General features: G+C 39.3%; 1 protein-coding gene across 1 annotated transcript in view; it reads right to left on the bottom strand.

Moving 5' to 3' along the window:
* Positions 1-9,025: 9,025 nt before the first annotated feature.
* Positions 9,026-14,681, bottom strand: part of CCDC80 (coiled-coil domain containing 80) — a 35,615-nt gene continuing 29,959 nt past the window's right edge. The window contains exons 6-8 of the mRNA XM_026493284.4: positions 13,100-13,203; positions 10,530-10,610; positions 9,026-9,529 (exon numbers count right to left, since the gene is read on the bottom strand). Coding sequence (XP_026349069.1) covers positions 9,183-9,529; positions 10,530-10,610; positions 13,100-13,203 — 532 coding nt within the window. The 3' untranslated portion in view covers positions 9,026-9,182. The remainder of the gene's footprint in view (positions 9,530-10,529; positions 10,611-13,099; positions 13,204-14,681) is intronic.

Genomic DNA, 14,681 nt, shown 5'->3' with positions numbered 1-14,681 from the left:
TTGCCTCTCAGTTCCCACGTGGAAGTCCTGTTGCTTGTGAGCTGGACTAGACTGTGCAGCTGCAGGGAATCCCTGCGCTTTTCCAAACAGCCCAACAGGCTTGACCTAACACAGCCCAGGTCCTCCTTGGCTCTTTTCCCTTTTATGTAAGTCCTGGTTTTTCCCACCAACTCTTACCACTCCAGTGTGGGGAAGAGTCAGAGAAAGCCAAACTCAAAGGAAAGACAGTAGCTTTCCTTCTCTAACACTTAGACTTCCTGAAATTGAGTAATCTATATTCCTCTTTTAAGAGAAAAACCATGTTTTTTCTAAAAGATCTCAGTGTTGGCCTTTTTCTCCTTTGCTGTTATTTAAACTCATACAAACATAATATGAAGTATAAACTTCCTTGCTTATAGTTTTTATATGAAAACCAAAACAAATTTGCAAATTAAAATAGAAATATAGCTATAAAAGCAATAAACTTTCAATTCATATATGAGTTTAGTGAGAAGGGGTTGTTTTGCTCCGATAAAGTCACAATAAATCCCTTAACAGACCTGCAGAACATTTGCCCTCCCTTGCTGTTTTACTTGCTTCAAGCACCATCCTGTCTCTGCCAAGATAACTGAAACCTGCTGACATTGTTAGTAATGCATTTAATCCTGCCGGGATTTATCAACCCATGTCCCTGACAATCCCATACGGATGTGGTGTGGGTCAAGCTGCCAACTCCCATTGGCCTCGGTGCCCTGGAAAGATTTTTAAAACGTCAGCTTTATGCGTTCCCTAAAGTTTTGAAAGAACTCACCAATGGAATTGCCTAGGCTTGTCACTTTTTGAGCCCCTTCTCCCCCCACCCCCACAACATTCTCTATTTATTTCTCATCCTCCTCTTGCTAAAAAATCATCCAGATTTTCAAACTTATTTGCATAGGAATTTTTGAATCATTCTCAAAATTATTTTATTTTCTTCTGTTACTGTAATTCTATTTTCTTAATTTTGTGTGTGGATGATTTCTCTATTGTTTTTTTTTTTTTTAAATAAGCTAACAAGCAGTTGTTTCTAATTTTTATTTTATTGAAGTTTATGTTCCATTTTTCCAAGATTTGTTTAATGTCCTTTTTCTATCTTATGTACCTGAAATACACTTATTTTCTTTCTCATTTGTTAATGAACATTTTTATAACTAGTAGAAACATTTCCTGGAGTAAGTACATATTAGGCCAATCCCCAAAAACTTTAGAATATGGTATTATCATTGTCTTCTAACTAATCTGTCTTGAGTCAAGGGCTGTGGATTGAGGTTTTGATTCATACTTTTGTTAATTTCTGGTTTTCATACACTTGATTAGAAAATGAGATTTGTATTCTTTCTGTTGTTTGCATATTTTTATTGAATTATTAAGTGTAGTTTGGCTGGTCCTTTAGTATGCAATAATTTTTTTGAGAAAGTTGGTATTGGTTTGATATTTTGAACCAGTCCAAAAGTTGCTTGTAATATTTGACATTTATTCTACTTACCTTTCTAATCTATTTCATCACCAGTAATTATTTTTACATTTAAAAAAGCAAATTTAGTAACTTATTTATAAATTTATTTATTGAAAAATTAAAATACAGTCATTGACTCCTTTCACTAAGAGATGAGGAACTTAGAATATTATGTTTCCTCCCAACTCCCAGTTTGTCCTAATAAAGTCAAGAATTTTATCTGGATCTGCTATACTGTATTTTGTCTACTCTAAGACTCCTATGTTTTCACATTACCATCTCTGAGATTGGAATGCCTTAAGCAATGGCAGGTTAAAATAGCTACTGTCTTGCGGCATAATGATGACGTTGTCTTTGCTTGCACGTGCAGGCATTTGGTATGACTGGACAATGTTTTAGTCAACAAACCACTTAAAAACCATTTGACGAGAGGAATGCCTAGGTGGCTCAGTCGGTTAAGCATCAACACTTGATTTCAGCTCAGGTTGTGATCTCAGTGTTGTGAAAGCACGTCCTGTGTAGGACTCTGTGCTGGGCGTGGAGCTCATTTAAGATTTCTCTCCCTCCCTCTGCCCCCCTTCCCCACCAAAAAAACCCCAAACCATTTTAGGAGAGGAAAAGAGTCCTGGTTGTTGAATGAAAATCTTCCAATGAGATCTCCTGGTAAGATCAGGAACATGCCAGCATTACATTTTACAAAATGGGTGTCCATCGCTTGAAAGTTTTGGAAAACCCTGGAGACAGAGAAACTTAAGAAATGCTATGTCATCATCAGTTCTCTCAAGGGCACAGAGAACTCTGGAAAACCTCAGACATCTGCAGCTCTGCACCAGCAAGTGATTCAAAAGATTTTTGGCCCAAATGGGAAGATGTTTTAGAAATAGCGTAATTAATTTATTTAAGTTACAGTTTGCCTTTTTATGAAACTAGAAAATGGTACATACATCTTTAAGAGCTCTTTAAAGAAATATAAAGTAAAAATTCTAAGTCATGAAAAATAATATGTTTAATTGACAATATGCTCTCTTAGTGGGGACATAAAATAGTGATTGATTCCTTTTGGAATTAATGCTATCATAGGCATGGTGAGATTTGGAAGTTCATTCAATTTTTTTGTTGTTTTGTACCTTTTCTTTCAAGATTAATAGTAATCCCAATTATCACAGCTAATTAAACTTAATTTGTTCATGACATAATTTCCTCATTCATAACTTTATAATGCTAATTTATCTCTCCGCTAGAAGCTGCCACGAAATAGAAATAGATTTTTCTCTTCTGAAAGGGCTTTTGGCTGATACACTCCCTGAGGTTTTGGGTCTTTTGTTTGTTTTAGCATCTAGCAGTTATTTACTAACAGCACTTTTTCTAGTCATATTGCTCAAACTGGCTTTACATTTTTTTACTTTCTATACTCATTTAACATGAATAACAGCTTGTCTGGAAAATATTTCTTGAGTCACCCATTTTTACAATCAGAAATCTCTTTTTTATCATTTAGTGCTGCAAGAAGTTAAATGTTTCCCCGCTATCTTATTATGTATGGATGTGTGTATGGATTTTTTCTTCCTTTTACAGGTGAGGTGTTTTCTAAGCCTAGGTGATTGAATGCCTATAGTATGGGTCCTTTCTTTAAGGTTTCTGTGTACTCCTCTTTTAAAAAGTTTAACATTCTGAGTTAAATATTTGCCACGTATTTGCCACAAAATGGTATAGATAGAATCTCCTTTACCTAATTGCTCTTTACCTGGATACTAAGAAGCAGGGACCATAGACAATTGCAATGAGGGAGTTTTATAGATGATGCTTTTCTTATAGGTTGAAACTTCTACTTTGCGGGTCAGTTCCATAAAGAAGGGGGAAAGCTATCTCCTGTCTGTGAGGAGGGGGTGTCACTTGAGTTTTAGTTTATTCCTCTGTTTTAGGTGGAACGCCCAGCTTTGGTTAAGAAGTCAGGTTAAGCAAAGTACCTTGAACGTAGCACACAAACTTTCTCTACAGCTAGAATTTACTGCTAGAATTTTTATATTGTATACTTACTTCTATACCATATAATATTTTACATATTATATTTAATACCCTATGTACATCTAACATACTATATAAAATGCTGTATTTTACATTTTGTAAATTTTTATATATACACATGTATGTATACAAATACATACTTAAATATCTATGGACATACACACACACACACACACACACACACACACACCACCCTGCAGAGATTTCCCAAGTTCATATTTGAAAGGACTCACCAGACTCCACAGAGTACACTCACTTTTATTTAAAGGCCAAGGGTACAGTGCAGCAAGAAAAGGAGAGCGTAGACATTGGCGGTCCAAGAGAGAGCTCATGACTATGCTCCGCAGCATTCTCACCTGTTCATACAGACCACGCTGTCTCCACTGGCTCCTGCCTGAACTACCAAGATCTGTGTGAGGAATCTTGACTTTGGGAGAGCTCAAAGCAGAATTTTCCAGGACTTTTATGCCTCGCTGGCCATGTAATCAGCTGGATTTACTTAATCGTTAGGCCAGTTGGAAACCATCCTTAAAGAGACTGACCCTAGGGATCACCAGAGTAGTTCCAGACTTTGAACAGCACATCATAAATCCCACTGCTGTAATCCTGGCCAAGGGTCAAAAACCAGACATCCTTATCTCCCCAGAGATAAAGATTAAGCATTTCCAAGCCTAGCTGTAAACCAACTCTCTCCTCCATATATACACCCTCACCTCCAAACCTCCTTCCTCCAATTAGGAAGTTAGGTGAGTCAGAAGGGGGAACGTAAGGACACATCCATGTCACCTATCTTTGGCCTCTCAGACAGCTGACCTTGCATGGGTAATGGACTACAAGTGTATTCGTTATCTTTCCTCCTGCCAAGTTTCCCCAAGTTGGGGACGGTAAATAGGCACCCATTACTCAGAGTTCATGCTATAAGATTAGAGCCGTTCCCTAGTTTCAATTTTGATGAAGTCTTCTTCTATAAATTCAGTACCTTTTGTTCATTTTGGCTTATTTCAGTGAAAGGGTGGTGGTTACAAATGAATTAATGCTACCCTCTTCCCATGGATATTCTAGACAACTTCTTAAATCTGGGGTAGGGAAGACGTTCCGAGGAGAAGCAGTGCTTGCACTGTGGGTATCCAAAGCCCTTGACCATGGTGCCAATAGAGTCAATAGGAGGCACTTGCTCACATCATGTGGAGCTTGACAGGAAGAGCAATTTATAATTCTAGACTCCAAAAGACCGAAGAACTATCACCACTCATTTCTCCTTGGTCCCCTCTGCACCCCTTACCTGTCCCTCCCCACATGAGGACCCAATATTGATTATCCATACACAATATTTTATAATTAACTGTGCATGTGACTGTTCTCTACTGGTCTGTGAGCTTCTGTGCAGGGAATTTTTTTTTTTCAGTTTTATATTCCTGGTTTCTAGCAGACTACACAGAAAATGGAATAAAAAAAATAAATGTTTGAGTCACCATATAACTTGAGTCTAATCTACAAGCTAGTGTCTTGGATTAAGAACCAGAACGACCAGATGGTTCTTTGCATACATCAAGGCTTTCAGCTGTTGTGGATCAGGTCTTGCCAAATTTGGGAGTATTCCAGCCTCTGCCTCCCCTACCCTACTTTGGCTCTCTGAAGAGTATTCATCACAAAGAAGTAAGCTAAAGATAGAAAAGAGGACTGAAGGAAACAAATGGAATGACGGTGAAGTCTGCAGGCGGAATTTATTCTTTCTCTAACATTTTTGGGAAGAAAAGTGAGGCTTGCTTCCAGGGATTGGCAGTCTTCCAGAAGTGGTTTGTTCCCTACCTCTCTCCTTCAAGGATTTCCCTTTACATTGTAGATATTCTTGGAAAAGATGGAACCTTTAGCCTCTCAGTTATGCCTAATCAGTTGGAGTCATCTCTGAGCCAGAATGGGTCATGGGAAAGTGGCTGGAAAAGGGAAAATGATTCTTATGGAGGAGGTGGGAAGTCAAAGAAAATTTTGCCCAGGGTCAGTTTTAGCTATTTAAAATCACCCTATCCCTTCACCCAGCATCTTTGCCACATGTATCAACCCATAGACTGGAGGAATAGGGAATCACTCTTTTGCTTTCTAGAAGGAAAGTGCTAGTATTTAAGGTCTCTGCAGTCTGTCCAGGGACACCCCAGTTTGTCCAAGCTTCAGGTTATCAGAGAGGTGATGCCTGTGGTCACCACATTAGGAAATTGTGTTGGAGAGCAAGCATACACCTTGTTGGAGGGACTCCATCAGTGTTTGGGATGCTCAGTCTTTGCTAGCCTGAATGTCCTTGGAAGGTCCAGTCTGGCTATATGGAGATGATTAGGGTTTCTGTGTTAGAGGTGATGAGCCCAGTGGGTCCAGCCACAGCAGTGCACCATGCTGGAAAGAAGGTATTCAATACATTTCCCTATTCCCATAAAAATCTGGAACTGGAATCTGAACTATGAAGTCTGGGTTCTCTATGAATTTAACATTAATTCAATCAGAGGAAACCTCTGAGTTTAGCATCCTCTCCCTACTGGCCAAGAAAGATTCACAAATACCATGGAGTTAGATGATAACTTAGATATCTATTCCTATTCTCTCATTTTGTAGATGAGGAACTGAGTCCCAGGGGTAAAATGACTCATCTCAGGTCACACAGGTCAGTCTGTGGCAGAGTGAGGACCAGCTATTTTCCCAAGTCCAGTGGCTATTTTATGACACCCTTGAATTCTATGACACCTGACCCTTTGCCTCTCACTGCCCTAACCTTGTTTCCTGAGTTCTTAATAACACGTACAAAACTAAGAGAAAGTTTGGCTTTGGGAGATTTGCACCAACTTTGAGAGTACTGAAGAGAAGTAGTTAGCATTTAACCTTGCTTCACTTTGTCATGAAGTTAAGAGTACTCCTACCACACCCCACTCCCTGCGCCCCTTCCCCCCCACCCCAAACCATTAAGTACAGAGCAGCCAAGAAAGAGAAAGGAGGAAAAGAAAGCAATCCTGCAGGGAAAGGGGAGTTAGTGGTGGCAGAAAAACAGATATGGGTTCTTTTCAAGAGGCTTCTCTTTTTCTGGAATTTCCACACATTATTGAATACTGAGGTCATCAATTCGTGCTCATTGAGCCATCATTCCTCCTAGTCTTGAGTTGTTTTTATCACCAAGACTCTAGAAGTTGAGAAGGTGTGAACTTCAATGTTAACTCTACTCCGGAAAATGAGACCAGCTGGGCTCTACGGATTCCACTGTGTCTGGACTGCCTGCCTCTGCCTCTGAGGCAGGATCTCTCTGCCCTGCGATTTCTCCAGTGAAAAACAATTCCTGGAAACTCATGGAAGTGAAATCTGACAACCAGCAACTTTGTCCTCCTCAGAGTCTTCCAGATTTCCCTCACTCTGCTGGGAGATTTCTTTCTACATACCATAATTCCATAATAATTCTCGAAAACTGTCTTCTTTGTTGCTGTTGTTTGGAAGGAAACACTTTCATTAAAAAACAAAAACCAAACAAACAGAAAATACCCAGATTACAAGTGCCCCGGTCTGTACTCCCAGAAGACAGAGATTCAGGTGATCTCATTCTCTAATCCTCCCATTTACTGAAACGTACTTTGTGTTTTTCCAGGTTATAAGATTTGAGGACATTTCCCAATAGCATCTTCCTCTGAATGTCTCAGTCCCTTTGCTGAGCTACGGCTTCTTCTACAGCTCTGCAAATGATGATTCATGGCTTCTTGGCCCACTCACATGAGGAAAGAGAGTTCAGACACCCTGCTAACTATGATTTCAGTGCCAGTGAAAAGTAATCTCAGGTTATGAAAAAGTGCTGTCTTTCTTTGGTTGCAGAAGCTAGAACTTTATTAATCTTATTCTATAAGTAAATTTTCTATTATTATCTAATTGGTTTCCTTGGGAGATGAAATTCCCTCGTTATTATACTTCCCAAAATCGAGACTCTTTGGGCCCCTTACTTAGAAATTGTCCCTACGTAATTTCAGAAGCGATGGTAAAGAAACCCATTTTTTATTGGCGATTTTAAGCTATCCATCATCTTGGCAAATATTTAAGAGTAATTACATCATCCTGGTTCTCCCACCTGCACCCTTTGAGCAGCTGGTATAGACTGTTTTAAAAGGTGAGAGGAGGAAAGCTCTTCACCATGGGAGGGGGGGGGGCAGAACCACAATTTACACAATAAGAGAACTGTGTTCCAAAGTCGCTTGAACTGTCTGGACCTCAGTTGCCTATAAAATAGGTAAGAATGAATGGTCTTCATGGAGAATGAAGAGCAAAATAAGTGACTTCTCAAGTTTATTGAGCTACAAATTCCACTTTTACGATATAATTATGTATAAAAAAGTCCAGAAGATGTAAAGGCAAATTTGTGCAAATAGCCACAGATAAGTTAATAGCTAATATTCACATGTGGCTTGAATGCAGTTATTAATATCTATGCTCATTAGAGTTAATAACCAATACCAAGATGATTTGGAGAATTAATTCTTAATAAGAGGTGCAAAAAGATAAGCATCCCCATTATTGATAGAGGCTGGCACTCTTAGGGTGCTAAATGCCTGGGAATCAGACTAACTCCCTCAGGGCAAGTTCACAAATATTAGTTGTTAATATTACTTGGTTTTTGTTTGTAGAAAAAAAGGAAAGTAGGAAAGAAGGAAGGGAAAGAGGGAGGGAGGGAGGGAGGGAGGGAGCATATTTAGTTTGAATTATCATATCTAAAAAATAAATGCTCTTTTTCAAAGATAAAGATTGCATTTTGCACTCCAGCTACACTTCTGTCCATTGTAACTCAATAACATTTACCTTTTAAAACAAAAAGAACCCTTGCATATAATCTCCTTCTTTGTAATTTTCTTATATAAAATGCCAGTAGGGTAATAGGTCCATTAACGAGTAAGTACAGGGGTGTCAAGTGTGAGGGGTCAAGGTCTTCTGTGCCAGGAATTCCACGGCACCCCTAAAACCCCGGAAGTATCTCCTCTGGCTGCAGTACCAGACTCTGGTGATGATTCAGGGATTCCTTTTCCTGGCCCTCTGATCTATCTCCGAAAAGACAACAAGATAAGAGAAACAGGGCAGGAAATGGCTATGATAGCAAAGCAGGGTTTGGTGCTTTTCCTGGCTGTGGTGGCCAATATCGTTGGACTCCTGTGGTATCAAGCTTTATGAAAGAAACTCACAATGTAAAGCAGAGCCATCTCAATCATTTTTAGACTGACATTTCTGAAAGTGTTAAGAAGCTGTTTCCTCTGTTACATGTGCTCAGATGTTTTCTGAGAACATCTGTGCTGTGATGTTTAATTTTCTTCAGCAATCATAGTTTTACTTACCAGTGAATACTTTTTAAAATGTAAATGAGAGGTATAAACATTTTTATATAAAATTTTGTATTCCAAATAATGTCTATCATAGAAGAAGAGGGAAATATCCATTCAGCACCAGATCCCCTCCAGTTAGAGAAACAAACGATTCCTTTAAACATCTTTATGGTTTAAGGTTTCAATAACAACTCAAGAGTTGGCAAAAGTTTGCTATTTATTTAATTTTGGAAGAACACAGAAAGAAAAAGGCAGGGAATGTAGGCGGTGTGGAAAAACTCCTTTCCATAGCTGGCCGCTTGTGGCTTTAACAGCTGCAGGGGAAACTGGCTGGGGCTAAGGTTACGTATTTCTGTTCAGTAAGGGTATCCATGGTGGTAACTCTCATGGTGACGGTAGTCATCCTGATAACCATCTTGGTACCCTTGGTGGTAGCCATGGTAACCGTAGCCTGCGTACTCATCTTCCGGGCAGCGCATCCCCAGTGACTGCTGAATGGCCATTTCCTGTCTCCGGAGTTGCATCGAATCAATTAAATCATACACAATCACCATGGACCACATTGGGGAAGGATACCAGGATTTGACATTTCCATCTTTTCCAACTAGAAGCATGGAGAAGTACTCCGGGCTCACTTGAAAATAGTTCCGGATGTCTTTCACCAAATGGGCTGGTATGTCTTCTCTCTCCACAACAGAACTCCCTAGAACAGGTGTAGAAAAGTTGTTAGTGTAATGAAGAGTCAGTCCTCAAGCAAACATCGAAATGAGAAGAAATCACTATGAGAACAGAGAAAGGACCCATGAGTCCTTTGGTTCAAAATCCAATTAAAGAAGGTTGCTGGGTTTTTCCACTAGAAATTAAATGTCCCTGATGTTTTCCAACACCATTAGCGTCAAACTTTGGTACATGTGATGTCTTTTTAACAGGAATGTTATAAAACATAAAACCAGTCCTTTAATCTAATTCTGGCAAGATCAACTTCTTTCAAGTTTGTCACGAACAAAGATTATATTTTTTATATTTCTAAGTTTATTTCCAATTAGCTTAGTTAACGGCTTTCCTTTTGGTACTTTTTTGTATAACAAAAAACTTATTTCATTTTCAAAGAGGAAAAACACCAATTACGTAAGATGTGGATACATGTATTTAAACTATTAGGGTCAGTGAAAAGGAGAAGGGGAAGGGGGAGGGTGCTGACGCTTTCTCTGCCCCGGAGTTCATGCACATTATCTCCTGTGAAGATCTTGGTTTTGCAAGGAAGAACTGATTTGCTTTCTGAAAACTTGAATCACTAGTCACCTTTTTTCAGCTTCCCTGAGCCTTTCGGTATTGACCGTCATGTATTAAAAGGAAATCAGTAAGATATGACCCATGTGCTTCATAAAATTATTGTGGGAATTACATGAGATGGCACAGATAAAAATGCTTTGTAAGTCATAAAGTCCTATGCAGACCAAAAGCATTATTCTGGTTTAGAAAACGTACGCTTTTACTTTTATTGTCACTTATGAATGATTTATATTGACAACGATATTAGTGATCACACTCTATTTCCTGCTTGTGCGTGAACACACACACAGGTGGGGTGAATTCAGTGACTGTGTTCACCTTAGAGGTACACCCACTGCTTGCAAACAGTTTAATATAATTTAATTGAACTTAACAATAGTTCATACTGTTTTAAAATAACAGCGCTTTACCATTAATTGGGAACAGTTCTAAAACTCCCCCAACTTCCTCTCCGACCCCTAAAAGTTTCAGAATGGTTATGTGGCGCAGACCTGAAAGAAAAAAGAAAACCATAAAATTGGTAAATCATCTTTTACCTCCAAAGGCTGATATCTGACAATTATAAATCTCTACATTAAAAAGAATATAGAACATAACCTGATTAGGCAAAATAATCCATTTTTTTTTCTACAAAAAGAGTAATTAAATACTTTTAAAACCTTGAAAAAGACCAATTGTAGATTTAGGATAACAACAGGGTCAGATGCGGTTTTGTTTTGTTTTGTTTTGTTTGTAGATGGAAATAGAAGAATTTGCTCTTAAACTGTGGTTCTATTAAATAACAAAACACAAATGAAGCCATCAGAACATTAAAATATCTGGGATGATCTGTGCTGATTCGTGTGCTGAAAAAAAGTCATGCCTGGGGTTGCAACGGCTTACGTGGATAATTCAACTGTCTCTCAGAGAAAAGACAGCAGAACCCACGGGGTGTGATTGTTACAGGGATAGTTCCGGCTTTCTTGCACAAAAGTTTGTCAGCTTAAAGGACAGGTTCTTATCACTTATTTCGAGGATTCCAAGGAGAAGCACTTAAGCCAGCACAGCGGGCTTCCCACCCTCAGCTAAAATTTCAGGAAAGGAGAGAAGGTCATGCCTTGGTGGCTTGTTGGAATTCTTTTGAGGATGAAGTGCACACGAAGGGATTCAGGAGAAAAAACACTGGAGGACAAGGGGGCTGTCAGTTCATCATATCAAGATTTCATGGTGTTTGACAAAATGCCAACCCATGCAGGGTCATAGCTTGGGACTAATGATACAAATATCGATGGAGTTTATTGTTCAGAGGAGAAGACTGACAGTTGCCGTGGCAGGGGCTGTTTTAAGGAGGGGCTAAAATCCAAGCAAAAGGCTATTCCAAAAAAAAAGAAAGTTTGTGGTCTTTGCTCTTCTCCCAGAGAAGTGAAGCATTCTGTTCTCCATGTTGTTGAGTCATGTTTTCAAAAGGAAAGATCATGAATTTAATTATTCCCGGAAAGTAGGACTTGTTTACATTTCCTGTATATTACAAAAGGGTCTGCTTGCACTAGTGTGATTTAGGCTCTGTGTGCAGAGATTAAACGAAACACCACCTAATAACTGTTCCAAAGCTGCCTTTAGAAAATTAACAAGCCATGATTTTATTTATATTCTTACTGTGAAGGGCCATTAACTGCTCTAAGAACTTCTGTCTTATTTAGCAACATTGGTGGCTACAAATAATTTAAAATATGCTTAAAAATACAAAAAAACCCTTATATATTGATATAAAGTCTTATTGACTTTGATAACTATACATGACTTTGAGGACTATACATAAAAACTCATGAATTTTCTAGTTGTTCTTACTCTTATGAGCTTGTTTTCTGCCTGCTTTTGAGTTATTATTTCTTAAAACTGAAATGTATTTATATTTTACAGATACTGGGTCATAGTAAAGCCCCAGGTTCTGTTAATGCTTTACAAAACTTATACCCTTATCTTTTTATAAATCAAACACAGTTTTATAACTAATAAATGATTCTTCTTCCTAGTAGAAGTATCAGAATAATGCTGATTCATCTGTGTTCCAGTTAGGAATGGAATTTTTAAAATCTGTGGCTTCTAGCTACTTTCCCCCTCCCCCATGACTGTCAAAATTCTTCCTCTGTAGAACTGCATTTTAAATGAGATTTCAGTTGTGAATTCCACTTTTGAAACAGTCTCTTGATTCACCATTGAACTTAGTAATAAGTTTCTACGTACTATGCACTTTCCTTTCTATGTGTCCCTATTCAAAATGATACTTTAGGCCACTAGCATAATAATTTTGGTAAAGAAAGCAAATGTTAGTTTTCAAAACACTGAACAGTTCACTACAAAAAATAAATAATAAACTATGTTTCTCTTTGAACTACTTGTCCTAAAAATAAGACTCTGTTTAACAGATCTTGTTGTCTTTGGTGTCCAATTACAGATCAAAATCCTTTTTAAGGGAAGCGCAATATAGTACAGTATGCTTCCATTAATATATTAATTCTCAAAGCCATTCCTGTTTTACAAAAGACATTTAATCTATGGAGAAGGACCCAGTGTTTGTAGCTAAGTATTATCTAAGTAAATGATGATACCTGGGTTTTCCGTTGTTGAGACAAGTTAAAACAAACAAACAAACAAACAAACAAACAGGAAGGCACATAATACAGATCACTGAAAGCAAAACAGTAGGTATTTTCAAACACTTCAGTGAAGAACTCCAGAGGGGAGAATATTGAAAAAAAAAAAACCAAAAAAACCCAAAACAAAACAAAATAAAAAAAGAAAGAAAAACAAAAAAACCCTCCAGTTGACTAAGGTTCCAGTCTGAAAGCAACTTTATACTCAATACAACTGAGTAAGTGTCTGGGAATCTCCAGTCTGGACCGAGGAGTATTTGGATGATCTAAGCTTCTCTGTTCCATTTTAGAATTGACCAGCAAGAGCGTGGAATGGGAAAACAGGGATGACGAGGCTTCCCACTCACCAAAATTGCAGGCCTGGCCACTGAGGGCCGAGAGCTGCTGTGAATAGGCCCAGTCTTCATCATTAGGGGCAGAGATCACCAGCAACCGCCTTCTCCATCGGAACCTGGAACAAGCAGAAGGCTGTGATTACTGCTTCAAACAATAGAGGCTAGTGTACAAAATCGGAGTCCCTTTGGCTGTCGGGTTTGCCTGTGCCCAGAATAAAAAACACTGGCCCTTAGAAATATCTCATAGTTCCTCAAAGCCATGAAGCTGCATTTCCACATTTCTTGCACTTTTTCTGTTATAACTCCACGGTCTGCCTACTGTGGCATTTGCATGAAGCATCACGCATGAGTCTGGCCCCCACGACCAGTGGGGTCACCTGGGGAGACACAAAGCTCTCAGACACCACGAAGACTGGCCAAAATGGTATGTTATATTGTAGCCACAGAAATAAGGAACCAGAAGGGAACTGAAGAAAACTCAAGTTCTTAAGAGTTCACTAGGGCATCGAGGGGGTTAAGAATCGAATGTATGGACAGGAAACAGAGTAGAAAAAGAGAACTAAATTTAAAGTGGGTGACAGTGACAGGGTGACAGTGACAGGAAGGAAAATGGGGAAGTTGTTCAAAGGGTCAAGAAGGATTCCTGGAAAAACTAAGCCCTAGGGGTCTTTCTCGATAGCTGGTGATTCTTCAGAGGCAAATGTAAGTTCTAAAAGGTAGCCTACCATCATTAGTAAGAACCAACATTATAGAGTCCTCCTGTGATGGGGCTGCACCTAGAGCCTAGGACTGCAGCATCTGTGGTCAACCTGTTTCTGCTCCAACACCATAGGGTAGCAGAAAGGGCTTTCGTCTTATAACCTGAGTTCATGTTTTGTCACTGCTAACTTTTTGGGTTCCTTGGGCATGTCGCTGAGTTCATCTAAGTCTCAGTTTTTCCTTATCTTTAGAACTGAAAATAGCATCTACTTCAAAGAGGTGATAGCACCTAAGAATTAAAGGAAAACCCATCAGTGTAAGTTGTCCGTGTGCTGGTGTAGATATAGATGGTGGCCCTATCTGCGGGCTTCTAGATGTAGAACTTTCTGTCGATAGCCCTTGGGCATCCATCTATTATGCTGCCGTACAATAAGGGATCCAGTCCTTATGTTTGTGTAGCGTTTCGTAGCCCACGTTCATCTACACGGACATTAGAGGTCAGGGTAGGCACAGCCTATTCATCTGACAGATGAAAAAGTGGGGCTTAGAGAAGAGAAGTAATTTGCCTAACTAGCAAATCGAAGAGGTGGTACCAAAAATCGAGTTTCTCTGACTCCCAGGACAATGGTCTCCCTCGTCTATCACCCTCAGAGATCCTGAGGCGTGGCCGACACAGTCGAGTCCCTCAGGAGATAAGAAGGAGAGAAGGTATGCAACCAAGGGCTAACAGCATGGAGTTGTCTCCACTTCCACTTTCGCTGGAGGCGGGGTTTTGCTTCCTGCCTTCCGTGCAGACAACTGTGGGGTGTTAGTACACTCGCTGAGCTGGAAGCCAGTTGATTTTATTCATGACTTCTCTCCCTGTGCCCATTCTAGCCTCACAGTGAACATGAGC

Source organism: Ursus arctos, unplaced genomic scaffold (genome assembly GCF_023065955.2).
Source record: "Ursus arctos isolate Adak ecotype North America unplaced genomic scaffold, UrsArc2.0 scaffold_4, whole genome shotgun sequence".
Lineage (NCBI taxonomy): Eukaryota > Metazoa > Chordata > Mammalia > Carnivora > Ursidae > Ursus > Ursus arctos.
This window is presented reverse-complemented; position numbering and strand designations above follow the sequence as displayed.